This window comes from Narcine bancroftii, chromosome 4 (genome assembly GCF_036971445.1).
Source record: "Narcine bancroftii isolate sNarBan1 chromosome 4, sNarBan1.hap1, whole genome shotgun sequence".
Taxonomy (NCBI): Eukaryota; Metazoa; Chordata; class Chondrichthyes; order Torpediniformes; family Narcinidae; genus Narcine; species Narcine bancroftii.
This window is the reverse complement of record NC_091472.1, coordinates 47,746,929-47,760,699: the sequence shown is the minus strand read 5'-3', so window position 1 is coordinate 47,760,699 and position 13,771 is coordinate 47,746,929. Positions and strand designations below refer to the sequence as shown.

Below are 13,771 nucleotides of genomic sequence, written 5' to 3'. Positions count from 1 at the left end.
GAACCATGATATTGTCCTTTAAATTTTAAATGTAGACATACAGCATGGTAATAGGCCATTTCAGCCTCTGACTCCATGCTGTCCAATTACACCCAAATGACCTACAGTATGTTTTGAATGGTGGGAGGAAAATGGATCCCTTGGAGGAAACCCACACAGTCATGGTGAGAACATACAAACTCCTTACAGACAGTGCAGGATTTGAACCCTAGTCCCAATTGATGGCACTGTAACAACATGGCGCTAACTGTTACACCAACCATGTCACCCTCTTGAGACTTTCTCAACCTGTAGTTTTCTTCAATTGAGGCACATTAGCTCTCCTCCTGCCTTCCAAAACCTCATCTGTGGCTAACAATGATACAAAAATCTGCCCAAAAATCATTTGGTGATTGAGGTTTTCACCCATCTGAGCCCAGAATACATTTCTTGGTCCAGAACTTATAGGCTTACTTATTACAACACAAAATAAGGCTTTTGGCCCATTGGCTCCCAGATGAGCAGTCCCATCTGTATCATTTTTCCATTTCGTGCCTCTATCTGATGTTCTCTCTCAGATACTCATCAACCCCTCTTTGGTTCTTGTGCTACCTATCTACATTTAGAGGTAACTGAAGCTACTTAACCTACCAGTACATCTTTGGGAGCTGGGAGAAAATGAGATAATCTGGTGGAAACCCATGCGATCATAGTAAGAATATTCAAACTTCACACAGATTGCATCAGTAGTCAGGCTTAAATTTAGGTACCTGGAGCTGTGCAGCAGCAATAAACACTGTGTTCGGCAGGATGGGCACCAATGTGCTAGAGCAAAGGCCAAAGCTCTGACGATTGTGTAGCTCCTGATGATCAAGGAAGTGACCTTAAAAAGGCAAGATTAAGGTACAGTCTATCTTTCTGAGCTCCAGGGTAAAGCTTTTAGCCAGAGCTAAAGTCCAAGCATTTTAGTCCCACTGCATTCTTGAACATTGGATATATTTGCCTGATGGGGCAGGAATCTTATGGATCTTTGCACCTGATTAGGAGCGATATCAGAGATGAGTAAACATATGTTAACAATAATTTACTTTGTCAATCATTACTCTTTGATGCACATGGATTTTGTTCATCTGTTAATTACTGATTTTTTAAAAATTACTGTTAAGAAATTGAAAATTTTGTTTAAAAGTTGTAGTATCTTACAATACCATCTGTATTATTCTAGTCAGATTTGTTAATATTCTATTTTATTCTCATGTACATATGTAACATTTAGATGATGAAACTAATAAAATTATTGAAAGAGAAAAGTAGTAATATCATTTTTATGCTTGAAAGAACTAGTTGAGCCATATAATGGGCTGGATCTTTTTGAACCCTGCTCTTTACTTGGAGTCATCTCTCCAAATTGCTTCATTCATCTTGTCTGGATTCAAGGGGTATTTTATCTGATACCCTTCCTCTTGGAATCATGTGGTGTTGTCCTAGTGGTGACATGGCTTGATATGGGATCCAGCTGAAGTCATTGGACAGCCCTGGAAAATTTTGAAAGACAAAGGGGGAGGGGAAAATACTGGGATAGGGAGGTGGGGTGCATCTTTGCTTTTTGTCAAAGTCTGGAAATGATTTGAAGAGTTTTAAATGTCTGGTATGTTTTTGACATCTCTGCAGTGCACTGCAGCTCTTCCTTATTTTATTATCTAATAATGATAATTGTGTCTTTACTGCACAGGTTCTACAACTTGGTTCTGACATTCTTCCACAGTATAAACAAGAAGCACCAAAGACTCCACCCCATATCATCCTGCATTATTGTACATTTAAAACTTCCTGGGATTGGATTATCCTGATCCTGACTTTCTACACTGCAATCATGGTTCCATACAATGTCTCCTTCAAGACCAAACAAAACAATGTGACTTGGTTGGTGATTGACAGCATTGTGGATGTAATCTTTTTGGTAGACATTGTCCTCAATTTTCATACCACTTTCGTTGGGCCTGCAGGCGAAGTAATTTCAGACCCAAAACTTATCCGCATGAATTACCTGAAGACTTGGTTTGTTATAGATCTCCTATCCTGCTTGCCATATGATGTCATCAATGCCTTTGAGAACGTTGATGAGGTTAGTATTTGACAAGTAGTCTTTGAACTTGTGTTTTAATCAATTTATATACAGAAGAAACCTGTAATTTATCTCCAGTAAGCAAGAGGAAAAAAATGTTATCTCTTTCTAATCAAGAGTGTTTTTCCAATTATTCTTACTTAATGTATGGAAATTATGGAAATAGGCCCATTGATCCAATGTGCAACTCTATAAATCTCTTGAGATCATATGTAGAATATTGTGTTTAGTTCTGGTCACCTTATTATAGGAAATGTGGAAGCTATGGAGAGGGTGCAGAGAATTTTACTAGATGTTTGCTGGATTAGAAAATAAGTTTTATGATGCAAGGTTAGCAGAGCTGGAACTTTTCTCTTTGAGGCGAAGAAGGGTGAGAGGAGATATAATAGAAGTCTTCAAGATTCTGAGAGGCATAGATACGGTGGATAGCCAGCACCTTTTTTTTCCAAGGTGGAAATGGAAAACACCAGGGGACATCTCTACAAAGTGAAAAGGTGGAATGTTTAGGGGAATTATTAGGGGTAAGTGTTTTTCATAGAGTTGTGAGTGCCTGAAATGCCTTGTCAGGGCTGGTGGTGGAGGTTGAAACATGAGGGACATTGAAGGAAAAATAGAAGGTTCTGAGGTAGGAAGGATTCAGATACAATTATTTTGGGTAGGAATATATATGTTCACACAATATCAAAAGCCAAAGGGCCTGTACTGTGCTGTAATGTTCTTATCTTCTATGTCCATGCCAACCAATGTGTCTTCCTAGGGTTGTCCATTTTGGTTGCCTTTAGTTTATATCCCTCAAAACCTTCCCAATCCATTAATCTGCCTAAATGTCTTTTAAATGTTGTACTGCATCGGCATGTATCACTTCCTCTGGCAGTTTGTTCTACATACCAACTATCATTTGTGTGAAAATATTGCTTCTCAAGTGCCCTTTAAATCTTTCCTTTCTCACCTTAAATCTATGCCCTCAACTTTTAGACTTCCCTACCCTGGAAAAAGGACTGTGACCATCCATTTTATTTACACCCCTTATGAATTTATAAGGTCACCCTTCAGTGATCTCCTCCTTTGTAAACATTCCCAAACTAACCAGTTTTTCATTACAATTCAAGTCCTATACCAGCAACATCCTTGTGAATTTTTTTCAGCTCCTCTTTTACTTATTCACATCCTTAAGACAGCTGATTTCCTTTAGTTAACCTGCAGATTTATACAGATGATTATATTACCTCAGAGAGGAAGACATTTGGGGATTAAGTAGAATTTTAAGTTTAGGTATGATTCAGTGGAGTATATTTTTACAGTTACAGTTATTACAATGCCTAACTAATCAATTGACATGCATTAAGAATAAACAGTTTAAGAGATAAAAAATATGATACTATATTTTCACTGAACAAACTTCACTTGCATTAATATATAAACCTTAAAGCATTTTACTTCATTTTCAGTCCGATTCTTTGAAAATATTTAACTGTTGCTGCATCTACAAGTTCCTCCCCCTTGATGGTGCCACCCAAAAGATAAACAATAACATTATAGATAATTAATTCCCCTCCCTCAAGTTTACATATAAAGCCTGTGATCAGGGTGACTCTCTTAAAGTGCATAAGGAGACGCTTTAAGAGAGTCACCCCAGTGGTGAGCGGCATCAACGTGGGCAATGCCATTTTATTCAAACACAACTTTATTCAAAAAGCTGTATGAGCAAAGCATGACCAGGGCACTCCGCTAGTTGAATATTTACTCCCATCTTCACCACAGGTTTATATGTTACATAAGAGAACATTTACCTTTACAATTTTAAACTTGTGTATTTTTTTTTACCTTTTATTTTATTCCTATTTTAATTTTTAAAGTTTATTATCCTCTTTTTTTTGCTGTTGCATCGGGCTGTCAGTTGCTTGAATTCCGGATACCAGGGGTTTTACTGTACACTGCTTTCATAAATCAAACGATAGGATATAAGAGTCTGATATTACAAAACAGCATTGAGGCCATGCTTGCAGAATTGTTTTCAGTACTGGTCTCTGCACAATTGAAAGGTAGTGATTGTGCAGGAGAGAATGAAGAGGAGATTCACCAGGATGTTGACTGGATTGAAAGACAATTTATGGGGAGAGAGGATAGATAGGCTGGAGCAAAGAAATCTTATTTGGTGTCCCCAAAACTATTTTTTTTTCAATTTAAACCACTGTGGTCTTAATATGTGGTTTATTCTGTGGCATAATATGCAATTCCTGTTGTAAGAAATTCAAGCAACCAGCCAAAATATCGAGGAAAATAAATAGGTAAAAAATACAGAAGTTTAAAATTGTCATGCCTCACTGTTAATACACCAATCTGGGCAAAACATGATCTCAAGCAAATGGAAAATTCACTTACCTGGCATCATTTTTGGTGCTGGGATACCAGGGGGTTTTACTGTATGTAACTATGGGAGAATATTTACATTTTCATTTTGTATTTCCATTGGAAGCCATCCAGAGATTACAACCGTTGATGTCCTACTCTTTAAATGGTGACCTAATCAACATTCCAGGACCTAATTGCTTCTCCTCCCTTTCTAGTTAAGGCCAGCATGATCAACCATGATTACACTGAAATATGATATAGGTTGAGGGGGAGGCAGAGAAGACTACACATGCTTGAATTTTCCTTTTTGCCTGTTTAATTAATGTTCAATTATACTAATGCCATGACTCTCACTGTAACTTTTCTGAAGTTGTTCTGCATTAAAGACATTCATTAACAATGGGCCTTTGCGAAATTAAGAGGAAATCTGTTCATTTTCAATCTCCTTGTATATGAAGTATCTTTCCACTGAGTGGACAATGAGGAAGATTATCTAAGATTATCTAAGGTTACAATGCCATCTTAATCAAAGCAGTGTGTATCTATTGAGAAATGATGGATGGAATTTAATTTGCATAAAAGTGCACAGTGTTGCATTTTAGATCAAGCTTAAATATGAGGGCCCTGGGGAGTGCTGTAGTACAGCAAGACCTAGGGTTATAGGTACAAAGTTCTTTGAAAGGGGTGACACAGGTAGGGTGGTGTAGAAGACATTTGGCATGCTTGTCTTCATTGGTCAAGTCATGGTGTACAGAAGTTGGCATGTTATAGCTTCACAAGATGTCAAGTCCCATCCTGAAGCATTGATTGACCATTTCTATCCATGGATGCCTCTTGATTACTGATTTCCTCCATCTTCTCTTTGTTCATTCAAGATTCCAACATCTGCAGTGTTTGTGTTTCTCTACTGTAAATTCTCATGTAGGTATGCCTCCTCCTCCATCCAAAGGATGTTCTGGTAAGCTCGATCACACTGCTCCCCTTCTGCACCTTCAACTACTCTCTGATGCTATGATCACATTCTCATCGTCTCACTATCATAGCCATGTTTTATTTCCGTGCCTCCATATTATTCTCCCTGGTTTACAGCTCCATTTCCAAGCCTTCCAGTTCAGCCCCAACCAGGATCTCCAGTATGCATATTCTATACTTCACTGCTCCCAATGATTCAGAGTCTCCATAAAGGATCCTGACCTGAAATCTTGTCTGATGGGAGTGGTGCCTGATCCGCTGAGTCCCTTCATCTTCTCTTTGTTCACTCAAGGTTCCAACTCTCCAGTTTTCTATCTTTATATAGAAAGAGGTGGCAGAGGAAGTAGTAGTGGCAGGTACACTAATGAAATTTAGAAAAATTGTGTTTGCCATGAAGCCTTCCCCCTCGACATTATCCTACTTCCCTCCTGAGGGATGTTTTCGATACAACCAGTCCTAGCATCTTCTCTATTATTAACAGTTCCTTGGCCACTGGGACAGTTCCAATTGGTTTCAAGCATGCTGTGGTCCAGCCCCTCCTGAAAAAAAAACAACTTAGACCCCCATCACACCAAAAAAAAATTACAGACCTGTTTCTAAATGTCAAAGGTCCTCGAAAAAGTTGTTCTTAGACAATTGTTGCTCTACTTACAAAACAACATATCCAAAAGATTCCAGTCAGGTTATAAGGCCCACCATAGTGCAGTCGGCCATACTAAGAGTTTGCAATGACCTGCTCCTTGCCACTGACTCAGGGAGTTCGGCCATTCTAATTCCTCTGGACCTTAGCGCAGCATTCAATACTGTTTTAAAAGATCTATTTTAAAAGATCACCTCTGGCAGAGGGTTGGTGTTGATGGCACAGCCCTGAACTAGTTTAAATCTTTTCTTAGTGAAGGACTTTCTCAGTCAACATGGGCAAATTTTCATCGTCCTCTGCTACCCTTACATGTGGGGTCCCACAAGGAAACATTCTGTTCTGGGCCCTGTTCTCTTCTTATACATGCTTCCCCTCAGCCATATCATCCAAAAACAGGACATCTCCTTCCACTGCTACGCTAATGATACTCAGCTCTATCTCCCCCTGAAGCACAATGATCAAACAAACATAACCAGCCTTAACGACTGTCTGGAGGACAAAGTGGTGGATGGTTCAAAACTTCCTGCAGTTAAATGAAGGGAAATCTGAGATCATCCTCTTTGGCTCTCTCTCAACTCCACCAAAAGTATCTCCAATACTTGGTAACTTAATCCACCCTCATAAAACCACTTGGTGTGATATTTGATTCCACCTTCAAGTTTGATAAACAAGTCAATGTAGTGGTAAAAGGTAGCCTTTTCCAGCTCCGGACTCTTGCCAAAATCAAAGCATTCCTGTCACGAAAGTTATCCGTGTCCTCATTTTCTCCCATTTAGACCTCTCTAACTCTCTATATACGGCAATTAGTCAGTCGTCATTATCCCGTCTGGAACTTGTGCAGCAAGGCTCCTGACAGGAGCCAAGTAGAGGGACCATATCACCTCTATTCTGGCTTTCCTTCATTGGTTTGCAGTATGGCTTAGAATAGATTTTTAAGTTCTCCAGTTTGTTTACAAAGTCCTTAATGGACTAGACCCATCAGATTGGCCAATTTAAGGTGCTTGGTTGTTCCGCACTCAAATTGCAAACTCGGGAGATTGCATCTTTGCTATTGCATCCCCCAATCTGTGAAACAACATTCCTCCCTCCATCAAATCAGCTCCTTCCTTTAACTCTTTTAAATCCAGGTTGAAGTTGTATTTTTACTCGCAAGCATTTTGAGGTGATTTTTACCATGTTGTATGCAATTCTAAACCTCGAATACTCATTTTACACTGCACTTTAAATAACTGCTTCAGTTAATATGTAATTTCTGATTGGTACAGCACTTTGGTCAACGTGAGTCATTTTAAATGTGCTATATAAATAAACTAAACTAAACATTTAAAAGATATTTAGATTCGTATAAGGATAGAAAAGATTTAGAGGTATATGGGCCAAACATGGGCAAATGCGACTAGCTTACATGGGCAAATTGATGGGCATGGCTAAGTTGGGCCAAAGGGCCTGTTTCAATACTGTACAAGTCAAGGACTCTTTGACCTTGTAATTATGATACTGAAATTTGGAAGTTAATGCAAAGTTCACACTTGTGTTGCAACAGTAATTATGTTATTTAACTCTTTTCTTTGCATTGATCTATCATTTCTAAACAATTCCTTTTGTGTTATAATCATTTAAGACTTGTACTGTTGGTTACAAGTGCTCCTTTATAATTTATTTTCCTTTTGCTTTCTACTTTTTTTCTATTTGCATGCTACTTTATTTGTGTGATTTGATCCACTTCTAATTGCCTATTGGACTGTGAAGAATTGGAACCATCGTGCCCTAACTAAAGTAGGCTTTGTATTTTCTATTGTTTGTTTAAAATGTGCTTTCTCTAAAGTGGTTGAAAGTAATAATAGGTTACTTTTTAAAAATGCTATCCTTGCATTACTTAAATATTTTGTGAAAATACCATCTCTATTTTTATTATTTCTACCCCATGATTGGTTAGTGCAGATAATGAATTTGGAGAAAGAAAGGCACAATGAAGGTGTGTCCGTGTATGAAGGTGTGTCTTATAGTTTAAAGCTTAGTTTGTTTACTCAATATCAAATGGAATCACTTAATTGAGGCCAGTGTGCTAATGTACATTGTTTCTAATATAACCATTGTCATAAATAGCGTATTTTGTACAATTTTAAGCTTCAAAATTTGCTCGTACATAAACAACTTTGGGTTGCAGACAAAGATAAAAATTGCTTGACTTTTTCTATTCTGTGAATATGATTGGCCTGTTGCCAAGTTGTTGAAAATTGTGAAAATAGGAATAGTGATTTACACATTTCATAGCACGAAGCATTTCTTTAAATATATGCTTAGGGCTATACCACAAATTCTGGAATGATAAGAACTTCATACTGTGAATGAAATTGAGTTCTGGAAGTTATCTTGATGTATTGTTTAAGCTGCAGTGAATCATTCTTACTTGCTATTTCACATTAACCACTCAAAACTCAATCATCATTCAGGTATTGCCCCTCCATCTCATTCTTCTGGTAATACTTTATTTTATATCCTTAACTGTTGAATCTGTCAATGAATATTCAAATCAGCCTGTTACAGGATCAGGATTTGCATATTCTGACAGGGGTCTTGATTTTCCTGCATCAGTGGTTCTTAACCTTTTTCTCTCCACTCACATACCACCTTAAGCAATCCATTACTCATCACAGAGCACCTATGGCACAGGGAATACTTAAAGTGGTATGTGGGTAAAAAGAAAAAGGTTGAGAACCACTGAGCTAAACTGTTATTTTTTTTAAAAAAAGAGTATTTTTGCATTCATAACAATAAAATTATTGTTTCCATTTCAACCATCAATCTGGTCAGCCAAAGTAAGTTGAAGAGGGTGGAATGGTCAAAAATCAAAAAGTGAATCTGGAATATGCTCACAAACTCAGTTATGTGTTTGTTATTTTTGCCACAGTATGATTTTCCCATCTAGAAGAAGCAGGACAATTTATTTATGTACAGCAAAATCCCCTGTATCTGGAATTCAAGCATCTGGCAACCCCAAGCAACTACCAAAAAAAAAAATTGAGAAAATAAATAAACATTAAAATAAATAAGAATAAATAAAAATTTTAAAGTTTAAAATTGTAAAAGTAAATGTTCTCTGAAGCAACACACAACCCCTTGGTGAAGATGGGAGGAAATATTCAGCCAGCGGAGTGCCCCGGCCATGTCCGGACTGCAATAACTGTTTGAATAAAGTTGTGTTTGAATAAAATGGCGTTGCTCAGGATGAAGAGCCAGCCAATGCAGCTCGCTGCTGGGGTGACTCTCCCAAAGTGTCTCTTCATCCTTAGTCAGACCCTTTATCTTTATTAGTATATTATTAAGTATTTTAGTTAGGCTTTATCTGTAAACTTGGGGGTATGGGGTTAATATGATGATGGCATGGTTAGCGGAGCAGTTAGAGTAACGCAGGTACAGCACCAGCAATTGGGGATCAAATTTAAATTTTGTAAATGACAGGAATTACCTGATTAAAGTAAACTTTACATAATTGAGAACTACAATAAAGATTTTTTTCAAATTATAATTTTCACTGTCTTTTAAACTGATTATTCTTAATACAGGTGTATTAGTTAGGCCTTTAATAGTGCATCTCAGGCAACTATAAAATTTGCATATACAGCATCCACAATCCCCCATAGATGCTGGATACCAGGGATTTTACTGTATGTAGTTTGGGCTCCCACTGTGCATTTGAGAAGAACAAATTCATTTTAATAGATGCTACACCAAGCTGCCAGGAATTGGGAAGCTTGGCAATAAAAAGGAGCAGGAACCAAGAAGATCACTGCTTTCTATGTGAAGAGAAAGAGGAGTTCTGTCCCTGATCACTCAGGGAAACCTTCATTTCCTCTGATCATTGGGCCTTTGTACTGTACCCTTTCATAGGGAAATGGTAATGAGAATTCCCATGAGGTTGTTGTAAACTCTGACCACATCTGCCCTTTAACCCTCTAAATTCCATCAAATGTTACCCTGGTGTGCACAATTTTAATCTTGGAGTGCAGGTATCATTTTAATAAATCTTGAGTCGTATTCCATTAATTTCATTGAATACTTCAGGACATTTTCTGTCCATGAACTCCAAATCCTTCTGCTCTCCCCCACCCTGTTGTATCCTCTCTCTTTCCCTCCCCCCAAACTTAATCTGATTTTGTTTTCTCCCTCTACAATATTCCTTCTCATTCTGTCTCCAATCCATGCCTTTTTTTTGATATGGAAATTCTCTCAATACCTCTTCACTCTATCCTTTCATGCCTCCTCATTGGAATTTAACTCAGAATATATAATTTTTCCCCCCAAATTATTCTACAATTTGAGCATGGCTACTGTGTAGGCCAACCATATTTTGTGCTCATAACCCTTAATTAGGGCTTTTAAGAAAAAAAATTGTCAACCTGAGATTTGATAATAATTGGCACTGAGAATTATCATTATTGTAAAGGCTTATCAAATTGTAATAACGGCGAAATTTCTTGAGCAGATGGCTTCCCCAATTTTGAACTGCCTTGTTGCCTTGTTGGCTTCTCCTACCAAGGCTCCCAACCAGGGTTATCCTGATAGTCCCACTGTTGCTGCCTGTTCTTGCCCAAGTGAACTTATCTCTTCATACTCAATTTTATCTTGTCCTCCCTTGTCAAGTCCTTTAACACCTACACCCACAACACCTCTCATGCTCTCCACCATTTTAAAAGCTTGCAGTTCACTGATTCCCATTGCTTTAACTACGGAAATCTAGTCCTCAGATACTTCCATTCTCCATCAGGAAGGCCTTGGGGCCTCCATTATTTTCTAGAATACAGATCTAACCATTTCCCCTCTACTAAAACTCTTGCCTCGCAGAGCCTTTTTAAAAAAATACCCTGAATAACTTCTCTTTGATTTCTCTCATTTTCTGTAAATCACAGGGATAGCCATGGGCACGTAGACAGGCCTTAGCTGCACCTGCCTTGTTGTTGACTACATGGAGCAGTCTATCTTTGAAACCTACTCTTGCTCCATTCGCCAACATTTTATCCTTCAAATAGACAATTGCATTGGTCCTGTCTCCTGCATTTGTGCAGATCTTGTCCATTAAATTCACTGGGACTATTTTTGACAGTTCTCTCCCCCTCCAGATATTTTTGTTTTATTTTAGAAGACAAACTATTGACTGACATTCACCACAAATCAACTGATTCAAGTTCAAGTTTAGTATTAACGTACAATTGTAAAGAACAACTGGAAGAAATGGTGTTCTTTGGACCTTTGTGTAAAAATATGCAAACACACATAGCACACATATTTACAAGCAATTTATATGCAGTACATATATAAAAATAAATAAATATTTTGAAATAATAATAGATTCTCAGAAGGAATGTATGAGTTCAGCAATCTCACTGCCCGTTTTAAGAAACTATTTTTCAGCCTAGTAGCTCTGACTGTGTGTTTTGCACAGCTAGTCAACAGGTTGAGAATCACTGCTCTAGACTCAATTGTTACTGAAATATTTTGCTTGAGAAAAATTGTCATTGGCTCATTTTCTTTGGAGTTATGAAACCATGCACATAACGAGTCAATTAGGTATGATTAAAACAGTGGTTTTCAAACCTTTTCTTTCCACCCACATACAACCTTAAACAATCTCTTACTAATCACAGAGCACCTATGGCATAGGGAATACTTAAAGTGGTATGTGATTGGAAAGAAAAAGGTTGAGACCCGCTGAGCTAGGAGTAACACACAACAAAACAGCACCAATTCTGGTTACTGTTACTCAATTCTGTCTTTCACAAGGTTTCAACCCCTGTATGTCACAGGGTTTTCACTTGTGAACTCCAACCTGAACTGTTCCAAAACTGAAAAGAAAATGTCTGAATTCGGTAATATATTTCCCCAAGTCATGTGACAGATACATATCCATAACAACCTCTGACCTCATCTCTGTTCAAGAGGCTTAAATGGTTTTAATTAAAAACAGATGGCTTCCTCAGCAGTTCTTGAATAATTAAGACCCACTTGAAATCCATTAGCTCTGCCTGTCCAAGACACATCAACTCCAACAATGAACTCTCTTCTCTAAAAACAATAGTTCTCTATAAATGTTATGTGACCTATATGTGACCCTGTACCAATCCACAGCTAATTTACTAAGAATACAGATATAATATTTTAATTCTATAATTTACTTAACTAGGACATTTTTAATAAAAGAAATATAGCTTAACATTAAATTAAAGGATAACACAAATTTGTTACAATATCCTTTCAATGTTGTTGAGTGCCTTTATCCTTTATTTCAAAGCATGTCCCTTATTACTTCTGTTGCTATGGTCTCTCATCCTCAAACAATCCCTTGTTTTGGATCTCAAGTATGGATGCCCATTGCCTACAATCCTTCTATTGGATGGCATCTTTTGTGTTGAAAATGTGAACTGCTTTGAGGACAAAGTGCCTATTGTTAGGTCTGCTTTGTTCATGAATGAGTGAGACAAACACCAGACTGAGTCGAAATCAGGGTTCTTTGTTCTTTATTACCGGATTGTAACACTTGCAACTAAACATGTTAGTTGGAGAATGCATTCTGCCGTTATCAGCAAAATGGTGATTTTTTATACCCTTGGATACATGCTTAGAACATCATCATATCATTACTTGTCCAATGACTAAAACTGTTGCTATCCTTTCCCTGCTAGCTTCCTGCCTCTCAATCCATCAATGTCTCTCTTATCTTGTAAGTACAAGGATGCATTCACATCTTGTTACAGCCCTGTACAGGGTAACTCCTTACACATTCCCATCTCATGATGTTTTACCTTACACTATGCAATGCAAAAGGTTTTTTTTAATGTCAAAGGCTGCATTGACGTCTAGTTAGAATGTCTGTCAGTAGTAAATTTTACATTTTCACACATTGTTTTATTTTTGCAGGGCATCAGCAGTCTCTTCAGCTCCCTGAAAGTTGTGAGGCTTCTTCGTTTAGGCCGCGTGGCACGAAAGTTGGACCATTACATTGAATATGGAGCAGCTGTGTTAGTTCTTCTTGTCTGTGTCTTTGGGCTTGCAGCTCATTGGCTGGCTTGTATCTGGTACAGCATTGGGGATTATGAAGTGATTGATGAAGAATTGAACAGAATCAGAACTGATAGTTGGCTTTACCAGTTGGGAGAAACTGTAGGAATGCCATATCATTTTAATACAAGTGGATCAGAAAAGTGGGAAGGTGGACCAAGTAAAGACTCTGTGTACATTGCCTCACTCTACTTCACAATGACCAGCCTCACCAGTATTGGATTTGGTAATATTGCTCCGACAACTGATGGTGAGAAGATTTTTGCAGTGGCTATGATGATGGTTGGTTGTAAGTACTCGTAAAAGTTTTACTTTATATTCAACATGCATGGATGAAATCATGAGGTTTTTCCATTTTGATGATAATTGTGTGAATGATTGGGATAAAATTAATGGCAGTACCTCGCATAAAATAAAACAAATATTATTATAAATTTTATATAACTAGGAAATGACTGAAGCTGAAGAATAATTACACATCTTTCACTTTTTTTAATTGCTGACTGCTAGTTCCCCAACAAACATGGGAAATGTGATGAAGATGTTATTTCTGCTGAAAACTACATTTGCTAGGACATAATTTTATTCTGGAAGTTGACTGAAATTGCAGATATTGACTTTGGTCGTCTGAAAAGAATTGGAGGAAC

At 37.7% G+C, this 13,771-nt stretch overlaps 1 protein-coding gene across 1 annotated transcript in view; it reads left to right on the top strand.

Moving 5' to 3' along the window:
• kcnh1a (potassium voltage-gated channel, subfamily H (eag-related), member 1a) overlaps nucleotides 1–13,771 on the top strand; it is a 253,217-nt gene that overhangs the window by 49,362 nt on the left and 190,084 nt on the right. Inside the window, exons 6-7 of the mRNA XM_069931204.1 lie at nucleotides 1,712–2,104; nucleotides 12,984–13,413. Of these exons, the coding sequence (XP_069787305.1) occupies nucleotides 1,712–2,104; nucleotides 12,984–13,413 (823 nt within the window). The remainder of the gene's footprint in view (nucleotides 1–1,711; nucleotides 2,105–12,983; nucleotides 13,414–13,771) is intronic.